Source organism: Podarcis vaucheri, assembly GCF_965113315.1.
Source record: "Podarcis vaucheri genome assembly, chromosome: 1".
In the NCBI taxonomy this organism is placed as follows: Eukaryota; Metazoa; Chordata; class Lepidosauria; order Squamata; family Lacertidae; genus Podarcis; species Podarcis vaucheri.
The window spans coordinates 70,281,614-70,300,399 of NC_138759.1; the positions used below are offsets into that span (position 1 = coordinate 70,281,614).

Genomic DNA, 18,786 nt, shown 5'->3' on the forward strand with positions numbered 1-18,786 from the left:
TTTTCTGTTTAGCTTTGTATCAACAGATATGGGCCACTTGTATTGCCAGTTGCAGACAAAAGGTGGCATGTTGTTGTTGTTTAGTCGTTTAGTCGTGTCCGACTCTTCGTGACCCCATGGACCAGAGCACGCCAGGCACTTCTGTCCTCCACTGCCTCCCGCAGTTTGATCAAACTCATGCTAGTAGCTTCAAGAACACCATCCAACCATCTCATTCTCTGTCGTCCCCTTCTCCTTGTGCCCTCCATCTTTCCCAACATCAGGGTCTTTTCCAGGGAGTCCTCTCTTCTCATGAGGTGGCCAAAGTATTGGAGCCTCAGCTTCACGATCTGTCCTTCCAGTGAGCACTCAGGGCTGATTTCCTTCAGAATGGAGAGGTTTGATCTTCTTGCAGTCCATGGGACTCTCAAGAGTCTCCTCCAGCACCATAATTCAAAAGCATCAATTCTTCGGCGATCAGCCTTCTTTATGGTCCAGCTCTCACTTCCATACATCACTACTGGGAAAACCATGGCTTTTACTATACGGACCTTTGTTGGCAAGGTGATGTCTCTGCTTTTTAAGATGTTGTCTAGGTTTGCCATCGCCTTTCTCCCAAGGAGCAGGCGTCTTTTAATTTTGTGACTGCTGTCACCATCTGCAGTGATCATGGAGCCCAAGAAAGTAAAATCTCTCACTGCCTCCATTTCTTCCCCATCTATTTGCCAGGAGGTGATGGGCCCAGTGGCCATGATCTTCGTTTTTTTGATGTTGAGCTTCAGACCATATTTTGCGCTCTCCTCTTTCACCCTCATTAAAAGGTTCTTTAATTCCTCTTCACTTTCTGCCATCAAGGTTGTGTCATCTGCATATCTGAGGTTGTTGATATTTCTTCCGGCAATCTTAATTCCGGCTTGGGATTCATCCAGCCCAGCCTTTCGCATGATGAATTCTGCATATAAGTTAAATAAGCAGGGAGACAATATACAGCCTTGCCGTACTCCTTTCCCAATTTGGAACCAGTCAGTTGTTCCATATCCAGTTCTAACTGTAGCTTCTTGTCCCACATAGAGATTTCGCAGGAGACAGATGAGGTGATCAGGCACTCCCATTTCTTTAAGAACTTAAGAACTTGCCATAGTTTGCTGTGGTCAACACAGTCAAAGGCTTTTGCATAGTCAATGAAGCAGAAGTAGATGTCTTTCTGGAACTCTCTGGCTTTCTCCATAATCCAGCGCATGTTTGCAATTTGGTCTCTGGTTCCTCTGCCTCTTCTAAATCCAGCTTGCACTTCTGGGAGTTCTCGGTCCACATACTGCTTGAGCCTTCCTTGTAGAATTTTAAGCATAACCTTGCTAGCATGTGAAATGAGTGAAATTGTGCGGTAGTTGGAGCATTCTTTGGCACTGCCTTTCTTTGGGATTGGAATGTAGACTGATCTTCTCCAATCCTCTGGCCACTGCTGAGTTTTCCAAACTTGCTGGCATATTGAGTGTAGCACCTTAACAGCATCATCTTTTAAAATTTTAAACAGTTCAGCTGGAATACCATCACTTCCACTGGCCTTGTTATTTGCAGTGCTTTCTAAGGCCCATTTGACTTCACTCTCCAGGATGTCTGGCTCAAGGTCAGCAACCACACTACCTGGGGTGTACGAGACATCCATATCTTTCTGGTATAATTCCTCTGTGTATTCTTGCCACCTCTTCTTGATGTCTTCTGCTTCAGTTAGATCTTTACCACTTTTGTCCTTTATTATGGTAATCTTTGTACGAAATGTTCCTTTCATATTTCCGATTTTCTTGAACAGATCTCTGGTTCTTCCCATTCTGTTGCTTTCCTCTGTTTCTTTGCATTGCTCGTTTAAGAAGGCCTTCTTGTCTCTCCTTGCTGTTCTTTGGAAATCTGCATTCAATTTCTTGTATCTTTCACTATCTCCCTCGCATTTTGCTTGCCTTCTCTCCTCCGCTATTTGTAAGGCCTCGTTGGACAGCCACTTTGCTTTCTTGCATTTCTTTTTCATTGGGATGGTTTTAGTTGCTGCCTCCTGTATAATGTTGCGAGCCTCCATCCATAGTTCTTCAGGCACTCTGTCCAGCAAATCTAAATCCTTAAACCTGTTCCTCACTTCCACTGTGTATTCATAAGGGATTTGGTTTAGATTGTATCTTACCTGTCCAGTGGTTTTTCCTACTTTCTTCAGTTTAAGCTTGAATTTTGCTATAAGGAGCTGATGATCTGAGCCACAGTCAGCTCCAGGTCTTGTTTTTGCTGACTGTATAGAGCTTCTCCATCTTTGGCTGCAGAGAATATAATCAATCTGATTTCGATGTTGCCCATCTGGGGATGTCCATGTGTAGAGTCGTCTCTTGTGTTGTTGGAAAAGCGTGTTTGTGATGACCAGCTTGTTCTCTTGACAGAACTCTATTAGCCTTTGCCCTGCTTCGTTTTGATCTCCAAGGCCAAACTTGCCAGTTGTTCCTTTTATCTCTTGATTCCCTACTTTAGCATTCCAATCCCCTATAATGAGCAGAACATCCTTCTTTGGTGTCACTTCGATAAGGTTTTGTAAGTCTTCATAGAACTGGTCAATTTCAGTTTCTTCAGCACCAGTAGTTGGTGCATAAACTTGGATTACTGTGATGTTAAAAGGTCTGCCTTGGATTCGTATCGAGATCATTCTATCATTTTTGAGACTGCATCCCAGTACAGCTTTCGCCACTCTTTTGTTGACTATGAGAGCCACTCCATTTCTCTTACGGGTTTCTTGCCCACAGTAGTAGATATGGTAGTCATCCGAACTGAATTCGCCCATTCCCGTCCATTTTAGCTCACTGATGCCCAGGATGTCAATATTTATTCTTGCCATCTCATTTTTGACCACATCCAACTTACCCAGGTTCATGGTTCTTACATTCCAGGTTCCTATGCAATATTTTTCTTTACAGCATTGGACTTTCCTTTCGCTTCCATGCATATCCACAACTGAGCGTCCTTTCGGCTTTGGCCCAGCCGCTTCATCAGCTCTGGATCTACTTGTACTTGTCCTCCGCTCTTCCCCAGTAGCATGTTGGACACCTTCCGACCTGAGGGGCTCATCTTCCAGTGTCATAACTTTTATATGCCTGTTGTCTTTGTCCATGGAGTTTTCTTGGCAGGGATACTGGAGTGGCTTGCCGATTCCTACTCCAGGTGGCATACCTGGCTTCATTTGTTCTTATGGTGGCCAATTTTGGGATAAAATTAGCAGAGGCAAGAGAAACAATTTGAAAATGGAAGTTTTGTTTTCCACATAACAACTGAGTGTGTGCCCATTTGCTTGAATGTTTGGCGGTGCAGAGGTGTCCTGTGCCCTCTCCTTTAAAATTGTGCCTCTTACTCTGTGATTCATTACTAAGGCGAGCCACAAGGAGCTGTATTTGTCACTACCAGAAGATTGCTGACACAACAGAGCACCCAGGGGGTGAGAGGGACACTTAGGAGGCCAGAAACCAATAGCATGAAAAAATGAACAGTTGTGGTCACCTTGTTCCTGCTTTTGACATATACATGGCAATAGAATGACTTAAGTATCCATTATTCTTCTGTGTCTTGTGGGAAGATGGATGTAATGTAAAACAATTGAGTGACGCTTTGTGCCTTTAGTGACCTTTGAAATGTGTTATTGCTTAGTAACATAGTCCATGGTGGAATTTACTACAATTATGAGCAGCAACACCCCAAGCCTACAACATACGTAGTTTAACCACGCATGGTAGAAGCTTTATGGCTCATGAAGCAAAGCGCAAAATTAATCCCTTCAGAACAAACGCAATGTGAAAAGTACATAATGAAGCAATTAGCTAAAGTAGGAAGGGCAGAAAGAATGTAATATTAAACAGCTTGTTCCCGTAAGTTCCTTTTTAACTAAGGATGTCTTGCTGGCTTCTATTCAGTAATTGATTATGACTGTAAGATTATTAATGGGTTTTAAAGATCAAAACAAATGGTCTGAAAGTTGTTTGTTTCTGTTACAGAAGTCAGTGAATTCCAAATACTTAGAAATAGATTTTACTAAGAATATTTTCCTAAACATTTATATACCACCTTCCATCCTGTTTGGATTTCAGGAAAGTGTGCAATCAAAATTGATGTTCTTGAGGGGCTGGGAGCTGGGGGCACTGTTATACAGTGGTTCCGCTCCTTCCTCCTGGGCCGTGTTCAGAAAGTGGTGGTGGGGAATGAGTGTTCAGACCCCTGGGCTCTCACTTGTGGGGTGCCTCAGGGTTCTGTTCTCTCCCCCATGCTTTTCAACATTTACATGCGGCCGCTGGGAGAGATCATCAGGAGGTTTGGGCTGGGTGTTCATCAGTATGCGGATGATACCCAGCTCTACCTCTCTTTTAAATCAGAACCAGTGAAGGCAGTGAAGGTCCTGTGTGAGTGTCTGGAGGCGGTTGGAGGATGGATGGCGGCTAACAGATTGAGGTTGAATCCTGACAAGACAGAAGTACTGTTTTTGGGGGACAGGAGGCGGGCAGGTGTGGAGGATTCCCTGGTCCTGAATGGGGTAACTGTGCCCCTGAAGGACCAGGTGCGCAGCCTGGGAGTCATTTTGGACTCACAGCTGTGCATGGAGGCACAGGTCAAATCTGTGTCCAGGGCAGCTGTTTACCAGCTCCATCTGGTACGTAGGCTGAGACCCTATCTGCCTGCGGACTGTCTCGCCAGAGTGGTGCATGCTCTGGTTATCTCCCGCTTGGACTACTGCAATGCACTCTACGTGGGGCTACCTTTGAATGTGACTCGGAAACTACAACTAATCCAGAATGCGGCAGCTAGACTGGTGACTGGGAGCGGCCGCCGAGACCATATAACACCGGTCTTGAAAGACCTGCATTGGCTCCCAGTACGTTTCTGAGCACAATTCAAAGTGTTGGTGCTGACCTTTAAAGCCCTAAACGGCCTCGGTCCAGTATACCTGAAGGAGCGTCTCCACCCCCATCATTCTGCCCGGACACTGAGGTCCAGCGCCGAGGGCCTTCTGGCAGTTCCCTCATTGCGAGAAGCAAAGCTACAGGGAACCAGGCAGAGGGCCTTCTTGGTAGTGGCGCCCGCCCTGTGGAACGCCCTTCCAGCAGATGTCAAAGCGATAAACAACTACCTGACATTCAGGAAACATCTCAAGGCAGCCCTGTTCAGGGAAGTTTTTAACGTGTGATATTTTATTGTATTTTTGGTTTTTATGGAAGCCGCCCAGAGTGGCTGGGGAGGCCCAGCCAGATGGGTGGGGTATAAATAATAAATTATTATTATTATTATTATTATTATTGTTGTTGTTGTTGTTGTTGTTGTTGTTGTTATTATTATGTTGCAATAGCAAATACTGTACTAAAACAGAGAATACAACAGCAATATTTATAATAATAATAATAGCCTGTCCTTCACAGGGTACACTTGTTAGGATAGATTTCAGTGGGCAGCACCTGCTCCAGTCTCTGCCTAACCCAGATGGATTTTCTAATTTAGAAAATACGTGCATTGGGGGGAAAACAGTACTGCAATGTTTCTCCCAGTGTAAGCCAAAATGAGCACAGCTGAGCATACTTTACCTATTGGTAGCTAATGCTGACAGTGCCCACACTACTGGCTCCGCTAATATTTACATTCATCTTTAATTCCCACTCAAGCCTTTCAGGGCACTTTACGTTTTCAGCCGTGTAGTGTAGCGTAGGACTAGGACCTGGGAGACTAGGGCTCTAGTCCCCATGTGACCATGAAGCTCAGTGTGTGACCTGCATCTGACCTACATCATAGGGCTGTTGCAAGAATGGAATGGAGGAGGGGGAACTGCCCACCACCTTGAGCTCCTTGGAGGAGAGTTGGGATATAAATGAAGTTGTGTTATTCTGTGTCATTGGCCAATCCAGCCCAGGTCCTGATGTGCTTGACTTGCAGCTGCTCTCCAGGGTTTCGTGCAACAATCTTTCCCTGTCCTGCTACTTCTATAAACTACACATGCCTGGAATTGAACCTGGGACTTTTGGCATACTTTGAGCTCTTTCCTCCTGTATTAATCATTCTTATAACTCTTTTGTAAGGTACAGCCATGTAGATATCCCCATATTACAAGGGAGGCTAGTGACTTGACCAAGGCCAAGGCTGCTTGATGAGCTCATGATTGGTTGGCTGATAATCCTTAAGTCATTATGCTGTACTACACTCAAAATCTAATAGAAGCTGTTTTAGTATACACATCATGTATAGCTATTTTAAACTTTTCATCATGTAAGTGAAATATAACAAAAGGACAATGTTTCCCCTTTAGAATGTAAAAGCCCTAAGCGTTTACTTCTAATTTTTTTCAGCACGCCGGATGCATTTAGGCCAATATTTGTAAAACATTCATCACATTTTCAACAGAGGCTGGGACATTTCCCCTTATAAGTAATTAGATTGGGTTTTGAATCAGCTCTGCACAACCAGCTTCTTCTATCAGCCCTTGTCTTGACAGCTCCTGCTTAACATTTAAGATTTTAAGTGAATTCACGCTCCTTGAAGCAGTGTAATTAATAAGACTTCAGAAATAGAACAAAGACTGACAGTGTTTAGACAAGAAAGGGAAGACCAATAGGTTTGATTAATTGGAGTTTACTCAGAAACTGGATAATTGCTGTTTACAAACCATATTAAAGCATGTGTTCAATCAGGCTGAGGTGAGTGCGTGTTTAAGAAAAACCATATGCAGCTTCATTTTGTAGTTAAATTACGGAATTAATAATGAAATTAAAGAGACTGTGAAGGAGCATCTTAAATGTCACCTCCTGTTTCTAACTCATGAAAATGTTCAGTTGTTTTTAAATGTAAAGCTCTTTCCCCCCTTTTAGTCTCATGCCATAGTTGAGCTTTGCACTTTGTTGGTCTTTAAGGCATCATCTGTGCTTTAGTGGCAACATAATTCTCAGGCAGCATGTGCTATACCTGCCTGACCCCACCCCCCTTGCGAATGGCCTGACAAAATAAAAGAATAATCTAATTCACTAATGAAAGACCAACAGGGTTGTAGGAAGGGCAGGGGAAAAGAAAACCTCTACTGTCATATCTCCCAAGCTGCAATTAGTTGGTGACTGTAAAAATGAAGATTGTCTATTTTTTCAGAACAGATATAGCAAAGCTGTTTAAAAGTATGGTGTTTCTACAGTAAAAAATACTGTTTATTGGTTATCTTAAAACCAAATTTTCCAATATGTATCATATTATGACATAGGATATATATTCATACAGAAGAGTCAATTTCTTCAATTCAGTTCCACATTTTCCCCTCAATGTGTTTGCTCTGTTCAGAGCTCCTTTCTTCTTGAAACCTGGTAAACTAGGAGAATTTCTAAAACTAATTCCAGAACTATGAAATGTTCCATTTGCCACAGATTTTTATTCCTTCAGTTCATTTGTATTACTTGGCCACTCCAAGTTGCCAACAAGCGAAGTGTGTTGATAAAATACTGCCCCCCAAAAGAGGGACAATTACAAAATCCTGTCTGTCAAACTTAGCCTTGAATTTAGTCTGTGTTGCAGGCTTTGTTTCCAGAGCAGAGCCGATTATGTTTGAAACTAGAAATATGTTCCTCAAATTCTTTTAAAGCTTCCCTTATGGTCTGCATGTACTTTTTATTTTGCCAAAGTTTGTGTTCCTTTTCATTCTCTTCATTTGAACCAGACCTTTTTTTGCAAGGAAGCCTTCTTACCTCTACCAGCTTCTTTAACTCTGCTGGAATCCTTTGCTAATCACTCTGACATGTCCTCATGATACATTTCCTGATTTGTAGTGTGTGCTCACATCTGGCTCGTGTGTGTGTCTGTGTGTGGCAGCGGCAGTGTTTTATCAAGGTACACACACGTCGATAAAAAGCCACACAAAAAGAATATTGTTGCAGCCATCAGCATAATCAATCAAGATTGCCTTTTTCTGGCCTTCAAAATCATAGAATCATTGAGTTAGCATTCTAGGCCTTCTGGTCTAACTCCCTGCTCATTGCAGGAATCTCAGAGCTAGAGCATCTTCCCCCAACAGTTGTCTGTCCAGTCCAACCTCTGCTTGAAGACCCCCAAGCTGTAATACTAAACATACTTACTTGGGAATGAGCCCCACTGAAAACAGCAGAATTTATTTCTGAGTAAACTCCCATAGGAGTGCATTGCCAGCAAGGCAGAACCCACCACCTGCCTAAGTAATTAGTTTCATTATCAGTGTGCTCATGTGCATCAGCAAACAGTGAGGAAATTATGGAATGAAGTTAAGCAACAGAAAGCTGCAGGACACCACACTCTGCACAAAACTGAGAGCTTTCTTTAAAAACAGAACAAAGCAGAATGGTAGATGGTGATTCCTAATGCATTAGCTCCACTTTGAAAGCAAGACCAGGTAATTTGGAATTCCAAATTCCGGGCACAATTTGGATGACATTCAGAAGTTTTCTCAATTATTATTTATTCTCTTTCTGGAACAAAACAAATGGTGGGATCTTTTTCATTATTCTTCTACATACATTTATACTACTGTTGATTGCTTCTTACTTATTTGTGTAGAGGTTTGATGCCCTTGAGACCAAAGCAAGCCCGAGTCCTTGTTTTGAGGGCACTGCAGATTTCTAGGGGGTGGGGGAGCAATTGTCGTCTTGTAAGCATGAATAGCAAAGCTCTTTCTTGTCTCCCAGCATATGCTGGATGTAATTAGGCAACTGCCCAAAAAAGTAGGCCTTGTAAACATCCTGAATCCATGCCACATTCTCCTAGCCTCGGATGCTGCCAAATGCCTAAATGAGTGTTCAAGCCAAAAGGCCTAAATGTATAAAATAGATCTCTGAACAGAATGCTTTTCTGGTACAGAATATGAATAGTGGGTGGACAAGCCTGGAAAACTCAAGGCTCTATTTCAGAATGCAGTGTTCAGACAGCCCATCACCCATTCTCAGTAGAGATGGTATGAGAGACCAGTCTGCATTACCTTGCAGAAGAGCACTGTGGAAAGGTGCCCTCTTTTGTTTCTCTTTGCCCTAGAAGAGGGTCTTCTGTATTGGTTTTATTTACTCGGTACAGTTTGTTCATTTTTTATTTATTATAATATTTATTAGCATTTTCATTTTTTAAAAAACACCGTGTGATTATACATATCTTTACATTACCTATATTCGGACTCTATAGAGTTGACAACTCCCCCCCCCATCCCTCCCAACTGACATTCTAACTCCCAATTATAATTTCATCCGCATTTTTCATTCCCCCCCATCTACCTTTCCTTTTACTTTAAGATTCCTTATCGTTGTAAATAAGTTTCTGTTTTTAACTGACAAACCTTTAAGCCAGTCCTGTTAGTGTTGTTAAGTGTTTACAATATTCTTTCAAATAATAAATTTACTCCAGTCTTTTACTCGGTACGGTTTGGGTCATCTTAACACAAATGCCCTAGTGTTTTCACTGCAAGTTGTGGTTCCATTTGTTCAGCTTCATCACGTAAATGTGGCCCCCACATTTCTGATTTCATTCTAAAGGCGTTTTGTTCTTGCAGAAGATACTTAGTCACAAGCATATGGTGCAAAAATTCACAGAACTGAGTATATGGGCATCTTGTCTTTGTAAAGTTGGCATTGGCTGCAATCAAAGGCAAACTCAGTTCTTCTTACTTCCAAGTAAACTGACATAGGGTAAGATTAAATAGTTGAAAAAGGATGCAGTTACTTGTCCACTATAGTTGTATGTGAAAGTCTACAAAGGTACTCACATAGACTTTGTCTTGAGTTTCCCAGTGACTGTCAGAGTTAGATTTAGGTTTATAATTCAACTAAAGCACTGAAGAGGTGCATAGTCATAGCACACTTTTCACACTTAAAGGACTGTAGCAGATTATAAACCTCAAATATTTCCTTGTAAATTTTGAAATCCAACAATAGCCTGAAAATATTGACATTTTGGATATAATGGAATTCCCTAAACTGGTCAATTTATTTGTTTCTAGGTATGGCAGTGTGGTGGCAGCGTTGAAGTTCTTCCTTGCTCTAGGATTGCCCACATTGAGCGAGCTCATAAGCCGTATACAGAAGACCTCACTACTCATGTCCGAAGAAATGCACTCCGAGTGGCTGAAGTCTGGATGGATGAATTTAAAAGCCATGTTTATATGGCATGGAATATTCCTCAAGAGGTGGGTTGTGAATGAACACTGATACGATCACAATACCTTAGTTCCAATTCCCCACATTTTTGTGAAAATAATGTTCAAAAATGTATTATACCAGGCCTGTCCGACAGGTCAATTGTGATCTACCTGTCAATCACAGGATGCCCCTGGTTGGTCCTGGTCGACTGCGGGATCCCCCCCCCCAAAAAAGCTCAACAACTCTGGTCAATCCAATAGGTAGATCACTGCCAGTTGTTGTTTTTTATAGAGGTTGTAGATCACAGTCTCTTGGAAGTTGGACAGCCCTGTATTATAGGTAGGTAGCCATGTCGGTCTTCCATAGTCGAAACAAAATAAAGAAATTCCTTCCAGCAGCACCTTAGAGACCAACTAAGTTTGTTATTGGTATGAGCTTTTGTGTGCATGCAAAAAGTACAGATGCACACACACAAACACACACACACACACTTAACTCTCTGCAGCAAACAACAATGTGTTATTCAAATACAGGAGCTAGCTTAACACAACATGCCAGGCAGGCTATTGCTTCATTGTAAAACATCTTTGTCCCCAAATACTATTAATTGGGTGAGATCTGAAATGTGGATTTATTACATACTTATATCAATTCATATTTAGAAGAAGAAGAAGAAGAAGAGTTTGGATTTGATATCTCGCCTTTCACTCCCTTTAAGGAGTCTCAAAGCGGCCAACATTCTCCTTTCCCTTCCTCCCCCACAACAAACACTCTGTGAGGTGAGTGGGGCTGAGAGACTTCAAAGAAGTGTGACTGGCCCAAGTTCACCCAGCAGCTGCATGTGGAGGAGTGGAGACGCGAACCCGGTTCCCCAGATTACGAGACTACCGCTCTTAACCACTACACCACTACACTACCTTATAAAATAATTATTTCTATATACCAATGTGAAATGCTTCTGTATCTCCAAATAATTTAAGGCTACATAAACCAGCCATCATGCAGACACCCAAATTCAGTGTAGACATAAAATTCTTGTGGTCTCTCTAGACTGCTGTTGGAGTGCAAGTATTTTCTGCAACATACTCTTGACACACTAATACTACATTACTGTTGGATTTATTGTTGTGCGGTGCTCGCCTAATGTCACTACATTACTGCTGTCTGGAGGAGCAAAAAAAATGGGACAAAAAGAAGCCAGAGCATTTGTGGTGTAAAAGGTTACAGGATTTCAAAAGGAAGTTACAGAATATGCACTGGCTGGAAATGGAATCAGTGCAACCACCACAAAACTTTAGCAGGCACAAACAGTACTGAGGGTGGGATCACATGTGACCTCTTCAAAATCACCATGGGCACAAATAATCATGAATGCACTTGAAAAAGGACATCTTGAGGGACCTTCAATCTCTTCAGCATACTGGAGCCTGGGAGCCTGCTATAGGCTAACCCTCTTCTTCCCTAGCCCCCTTTCCCTGTTGCATGTGTGCCTGTGGTCCCATCAACACTGGACCCATGGGGCAGACATCCTTGTGCAGTGCCAGGTCTTTTTCAAGTCACTATCAGCATGAGAAAGGTGGAGGGTGTGTGTGACAATGATCCCTTTCCCAGCAGGTTATGAGGACTGCAGGTATTTATTGCCTGAACAAGGCTCATTTACTAACCCACCTGATAATAAATATTTTTATGTAAAGTTTATTTCTTCTTTATTTTGTTTGAGTATTTTGAGCTGTGTGCGACGACATAATCTACAGTAAGAATGTCTCATTTTACTTCCTGTCAAAGACTGGTCCTGAATTTGCATTTAGATGCCTCTCTAGAAATCTCTACCGCATAGCTATAATGAGATAAATTATTGATCTCCACTTACAGGCTCTTTATGAAACTCGTGTATCTTGAACTCCACAAAACTGTGTTACACCAGCCAAGGCTTAGCCATAAAATGCAATGAAAAGGGGAGGGGGGAAAGATTTTGCAAATTCCTTCAACAAAAAATGGCAACTGAAATTGTTGTTGTTGCTGCGGTTAATTAAATTTCTATGCCGCCCGTCATCCGAGGACCACAGGGCAGTTCACAATATAAAAATATGAAAGATAGTAACCAACAAAAACAATACCCCTCACAGACACAGAGTTTAAAGGGCCATAGATTGCTTAATTAGCCAAAGGGCTGGGAGAAGAGGAATGTTTTTGCCTGATGCCTAAGGATATGTAATGTAGGCAGCAAGCGAGCCTCCCTGGGGAGAGCATTCAACAAACAGAAAAAGGTGGGCAGGATTTCTAATTGTTGCAGAGAAATAGGAAAGCCAAACATCCACATTTGCCTGACAATGGAATCTTTGAAATAGACCATACCTTTGCTGGTAGAAAAGTGGTTTCCAGGACAACTTGCTTTTATATATACCACTTGTTTTTGAATCTTAGAATTGCTTCAATGACATTATTACTGTGGAACTTGATTCAAAATCCATTGAAGTCAGTGAGAATTAACCCACTGAATGTAAAATATTCTGGATCAGGCCCCCCAAATGATGGTGTCTTTTATGTTTAAACACACTGACACAAATACCTCAGATTTTGTATGAAATACCTATTTATTTTAGGCAGCTAAAGTATGCTAATCATGTTTCAGTGCACATCCCTGTGTTCTTCCAACCCCCCCCCCCCCTTCACTGAACTGTACAAAAGAGCACTGAGAATTGTAACACAAACTGCCAGAGAGCAGGAGGGTGGCTTTTATATCTCTGACATGGTTTTTTTTGGTCAATGTGCACAGGATTCTGGAATTGACATTGGTGATATTTCTGAGAGGAAAGCCTTGAGGAAAAAGCTTCAGTGCAAGACCTTTAGGTGGTACCTTGTCAGCGTATATCCAGAAATGAGAATGTACTCAGACACTGTTGCCTATGGAGTGGTAAGAGTCCTGCTTATTTACCTTGATTATTCATAGCTGTGAGAAATAATTCTCCCAAATAACAGCCACAGGACAAACTTGCAGGTCATTTATATGGTTCATTTATTTAACTGTTTGGCTGCATGTTGTTTGACACAGGTGTGATTGTTCTACTCTACCTCACACATGGATGCACTGCTGTATCATCTCTGTTTCTGGTGTGTTTTGAGTCCTTTTAAAGTAGAAACCTGCTGCCCACACAGGTACCGAACGTAGTCATATGTAGCCTACAAGTGGAGGGGCAGAAAGGAAAGAGTTATCTTCTTTGCTAGGTCACCTGAGGGAAGTTCTTACTCGCCCTATGCAAGTGGTTATTTATAGAGCTATTTAACAATAGTTAATGTGATATGACATTTAGAATGCATACATTCTTCACATTGCGGTTTGTTACCACCCATTACAAGCCATGGTTAGCCTGCTGGGCTGTGTTCGGACATTCAAACAAATTACACGTTGACTAAACAAATCATGTCTTAGTGTTATCAGTGAAAAACACTGAGTTGGGGACAGATTCATGTGAGAGAAGATGGGGCTTCAAATATCCTCTTCCTAAATATTTAGGGCTACATTTGTAACAGCCAGCATTTTGAGCTGAGCCCAGAAATCAATTGGTAAACCAGAGCAGATTTAACAAAGTTAGAATAAGAGACTTGGAAATACAAACCCTGGAAAATTGTGGCTTTTGCAAGAGTGTTTTCTGTACTCCTTTCAAATTCAGTTCGATGTAAAGTGTATTATAGTCATCAAATCTGGATGTGACCAAGTCATGTGTGCAACGGCCCAATCGGCTTTCTCTAGGAAAGATGGAACACCAAATGAATTTGAGCAAATCCCTCATAGCTGTAATTGGCTCAAGGCAATCCAGGAGCAGTGCAGGTTCCAGAAGCACCCCAGACTGGAATGCATCTCTAGGGCACCTGAAATTGTGTTTTTTTATTAATAATATAATACTTCTTAATGCCCAGATAGCTTTTGAGCAGTTTACAAAACATAAAAACAAACTGTATAACATTGTTAAACTAAGGAATAATTAAAACTACACCATAATTAAAATATGGAATGAAACAATACCATTAAAATATAAAGGGCCATGATTAAAATGTGCACCAAGTCTTGTAACTCCTCTGCTAGATAATGCATGATGAATTTGACATTTGTGCATTTAAATCCCACTTAAGGTTCATTGTATTCGACGTAGTATCATTTCTCATGAAACTCAGCATTGAAAGGATGGGAAAGATAGCAGTGTTCTAGATGTCAGAAAGTGCCTCCAAATAAAATTAATAAAATAGATTTTTATTCTCAGGTTAACAGCCTGTTCCTAATTATGTATACATGTTAGTCCAATTGCAGTGCACTTAATGAAAGTTAAAAATAAAATAAAAACTTACAAAATGACCACAGGCAAAAATAATTCTATGTTTGACAAGATGGTTTCTTTTTTAAACACCACAGATCTAAAGTTAACTCAGCCTCTCATAAAAACTGAGTTGGTTTCTCACTTTATAAAAAGAGTGTTTCTTATTGTTTGGGATGATGCCTAAGGCCTCTGTGATCAAGGATATAAAAACGGAAGTAAAAACAGAACAAGCCCATGGAATAACTGAGTTTTCTGTCACACACTTGTTGGATAAATCCAACATTTATTTGACAGGCATAAATTAAAAGCTCAGATCAACCCTGCAAAGGTATCAACTGTGCCAGGCTTCTCAAAGAAGTTCTGAAAGAAATCTGAAATACTAAAGGGTACTGGTGCAAGACATGAAATTGTCTTGACACAGGAAAGATAAGTAGTGAATGCAGCTGTTCATCTAGTTTCCAATTGTACTTTTGTCACACTGTGTGCATTGCTTTTCTAAAATCATTTGTCCTCTAGATTTGTCAGAAAAGCCTTTGCAAATTGACCAAGCCCTCATTGGTGTTGATACATGCAGCCGCATTGTTTTTAGGGGATTTATTCACAGGCTTAAAAGTTCGGGATTAATGTTTGGCATTTCTATCTGTCTCCATTATTTTCATGAAACGGAGACCTTTTGGAACATGAGAATCTGCCTTTCACCTGATCAGCTCAATGGCCCATCTAGTTCAGTATTGTCTCCACAGATTCCAGGATCACTCCTGGAGTTACATTGAGGAGTCTTTCCCAGACCTGATTTATAGATGTATTTAAAAGGAGATTAGACAAAGACATGAAACATTAGTTTATTGAGAACTGCTAGTCATGATGGCTTATACTGTCTCCAGGATCAGAGGCAATATGCCTCTGAATATTAGTTTCTGAGGAACTACTGTAGGAAAGGAGTTTACTCTCAGGTCATGCATGTGGGCTTCCTATCACAATATAGATTAGACATGCCATTGGAATAATCTGACATGACTATTCTTATGTTCTCTTCTTACGTATATTGATATGCCAAGAATAGAATCATACAACAAAACAACAACACCACAAACTGGCTTATAAATATAAAACCAAATTTACTAGAATAGTAGCTAGAATAGAGATAGACTTGGAACCATTAAAACAACAAACCTACTAAGGTGCCATGTGCAAGACAAAGCCTGGATATACTGTAAACATGGAGTGGATAAATGTACAACTCTATCTTAACAAGTTACATGTACAGTAAATGTTATACAGACTGGATAAAGTTTGTGGTGTTGTTGTTTTGTTGTATTATTATCACTGTCACCACATTTGATACTATATATATATATATATATATATATATATATATATATATATATATATAAGAATAGAATCATGACATGCAAGGTTGCTTGGACCCTACAATAAATTAACTTGGAGGTAATGGAAGCCACCTGTTCTCCCCAAAAAGAATGTCTCCCTGGTCTTGGGCCCTCCTGAACAAACCGTGATGGAATGCAAGGAATTGCTATTGGGATGAGGGGATGAGGAACTTTACCTCCCATAAATGTTCTTTTGAGCAAGTTTCCTCACTGCTTTAGCATCCCCCAGCCCACAATCCACCTTGTTCAGGAGGGTCTCTGATTCCCCCTGAGAGGCTCTTTTGGTGAACTGGAGGGCATGTATAGGGGATAGGAAATATCCTTAACTTATCCTGTCATAAGTACTAAGAGTCATGGCTTTTCCTTCTTATCATTTAGGACAGGGGTCTGCAACCCGCGGCTCCGGAGCCGCATGTGGCTCTTTTACATCTTTGCTGCGGCTCCGGGGCGGATACTAGCAAGGGGAGGAGGCACATTGTGCGCCCCAACACTCCTCACTGTGGCGGGCGCTGTACTGGCTGTGACGTCGCATGGGGGCGGTGCGTGCGTTAGTCACGCACCGTCCCGACATCACCTTCCCGCCCGCTGTCAGATTGTGGCTCCGGAGATATATTTGTTTTAAATGTCGCAATGGTTTTGCGGCTCCCAGTTGTTGTTTTTTCTTCGGAAATGGGTCCAAGTGGCTCTTTTTGTGTTAAAGGTTGCAGACCCCTGATTTAGGACCTCCACTAAAGAGTAACCAAGAGAAAGCCAATCCCAGAAACAATACAATAATAAGTAATCATAAATTTTCTTGTGGTGTTGGGATCCTAGTGTTACAAAGATTTTAGAGAATTGTAATCTTGAATGTAAATGGTGCATTATAGATGATGCTGTAGCATCACATTATTAAACATTCAAGCAATTTTGTGTTTTACTCCCTATAGTTAGTTAAAATTTTATTGCCAAGATATAACTTTGATCAAGTATAATACTTGTCCTATTTTAACAAGCATGTATTCTCTTTTTCCTCTCTCTTTTTCTTCCACTGCCTGTACTCTGTAGCTGCAGAATTCTCTGAAAAGTGATTTGTGCCTTGATCAAGGGCCAGACACAGAAAATATTCCGATCATGTATATCTGCCATGGAATGACGCCACAGGTTAGTGAGACTAATGATCTGATATCTTGCTGTTTCTTTTAGTAGGACGTGTGGGAGGAACCATATTGCAACTGACAGTGGATTTTCCCCCTATTACAATACCTCCTTAGGCTGTTTATTAGCTCTTTTATAGTAATGGGAGCATTATTTGTGCCATGGTGTTGAGAATCACTGGTCTATTAATTAGTGCCTCCTTTATTCACTCTTGAACAAAATAATGATTATAGGGCTATGTTTATTATGAATTGTTGGCATGGACCTTTCTTATTGATCTTTTTCAATAGAAGTCTAATGTGAATATAATGGTATATATTCAAAGAAATTTATTTTCTGTCTTGCACTGCTACACTTTTTGAATTACATGGTTTCTTTTAAGCATTTGTAAAATGTTGGAGGTCATTTCTTAATCTGCGCAATCCTTCTTCTAAGAAACGTTTTTTGCTTTCTGCTAAGTAAAAATGGCATTGTAGCTCTTTCAGCTCTTCAACAAATACCTAGACGGAGCTCAGAGGTCCCACCATTTAATGTTACCTTCTGCTGTAGGAACATTCCATAGGATCATGTCTGCCAGTTTCAGTGGTGCTGCACCAGCCCAGTTCTAGCACTATGCTAGCCCTTCAAGTTGGCCTTATCAGCCCCGTGTTCTAACCAACTGAGCTATCCAGCCAAGAACGTGTGGGATTAGGTACAACATATGATATATTATGCTATAAATAAGACATACTGTACATCATTTGTTAGCTGTTCTCAGAAGTTTTATTGATTGGCCATAGACTGACAAATAAAATAAGTTACCATATTTTTCGCCCTATAGGGCGCACCGGCCCATAGGGCGCACTTATTTTTTTTGGGGGGGGGAAATAAAGAAAAATATATATTCCCCCCACCGAGCCCCAAAGAGCAAAGAAGCCATGACAGTGAGCGGGATGGATCCCGTTAGCTATCCTGGCTTCGTTTTTAGCCTCGGGGCTGGGGGTCCGGGAGTGAAGGCGAGGTTGCGCAACCTCGCCATCGCCCCTGGAGCTTGCGCAACCTCGCCATCACTCCCAGCCCCCAGAACATGCTGCTATTCGCAAGCCTTGGGAGCCCGATGGGAACTCCTGCCGGGCTCTCCAGGCTTGCAGATATCTGCCCGAAGCCCGGGGCACGCCCCACTGCAGGCTGCTGTCCGCAAGCCTTGGGAGCCCAGCGGGAAGTCACGCCAGGCTTCCAAGGCTTGCGGAGAGCTGCCTGAAGCCCAGGGTGTGCCCGCGCTCCCCGGGCTTTGGGCTGCAGGCTGCTGTCCGCAAGCCTTGGGAACTCCCACCAGGCTCCCAAGGCTTGCGGATAGCTTCCTGAAGCCTGGAGAGCGAGAGGGGTCGGTGCGCACCGACCCCTCTCGCTCTTCAGGCTTCAGCAAAAGCCTGCATTTGCCCCATAGGATGCACACACATTTCCCCTTCATTTTTGGAGAGGAAAAAGTGCGTCCTATAGGGCAAAAAATACGGTATTTGATTTAGCAATATATTTATTAAAAAGTAGAGAGACATCTTTTTTGAGGTAAGCCTTTTGTCAAAGGGTTTTATCCCTCTTTATTTCTGTAGGTTTATTTTTCTGTTGTTCTTGCTTCTGACAGTTTCATGATTTTTGAATTTACTGTGGAGACTCACAACATTCGCTAAAGCATGAACAAATGTATAGCAGAAGGAAAAAAACTGACCTTCCTTGCTGGGATCCTGAGTCAATTTTGCTCAGACTTCATGGTCCGTGGGAAGCTGTGTGTTTTACATTTTTGCTGGAATTTGACTTCTTTTCCTGACTGCTTTCCAAATTGATCACACTGGTGGGGTTGCA

The 18,786-nt window shown here is 41.7% G+C and overlaps 1 protein-coding gene and 1 long non-coding RNA gene across 4 annotated transcripts in view; one reads left to right on the plus strand and one right to left on the minus strand.

Moving 5' to 3' along the window:
* GALNT18 (polypeptide N-acetylgalactosaminyltransferase 18) overlaps positions 1 to 18,786 on the plus strand; it is a 352,471-nt gene that overhangs the window by 290,320 nt on the left and 43,365 nt on the right. For both annotated transcript variants that reach the window (XM_082193671.1, XM_082193670.1), the window contains exons 7-9: positions 9,971 to 10,156; positions 12,886 to 13,023; positions 16,858 to 16,953. In XM_082193671.1, coding sequence (XP_082049797.1) covers positions 9,971 to 10,156; positions 12,886 to 13,023; positions 16,858 to 16,953 — 420 coding nt within the window. The remainder of the gene's footprint in view (positions 1 to 9,970; positions 10,157 to 12,885; positions 13,024 to 16,857; positions 16,954 to 18,786) is intronic.
* LOC309516921 overlaps positions 1 to 18,786 on the minus strand; it is a 48,434-nt gene that overhangs the window by 22,231 nt on the left and 7,417 nt on the right. The gene's annotated exons all lie outside the window — the stretch shown is intronic.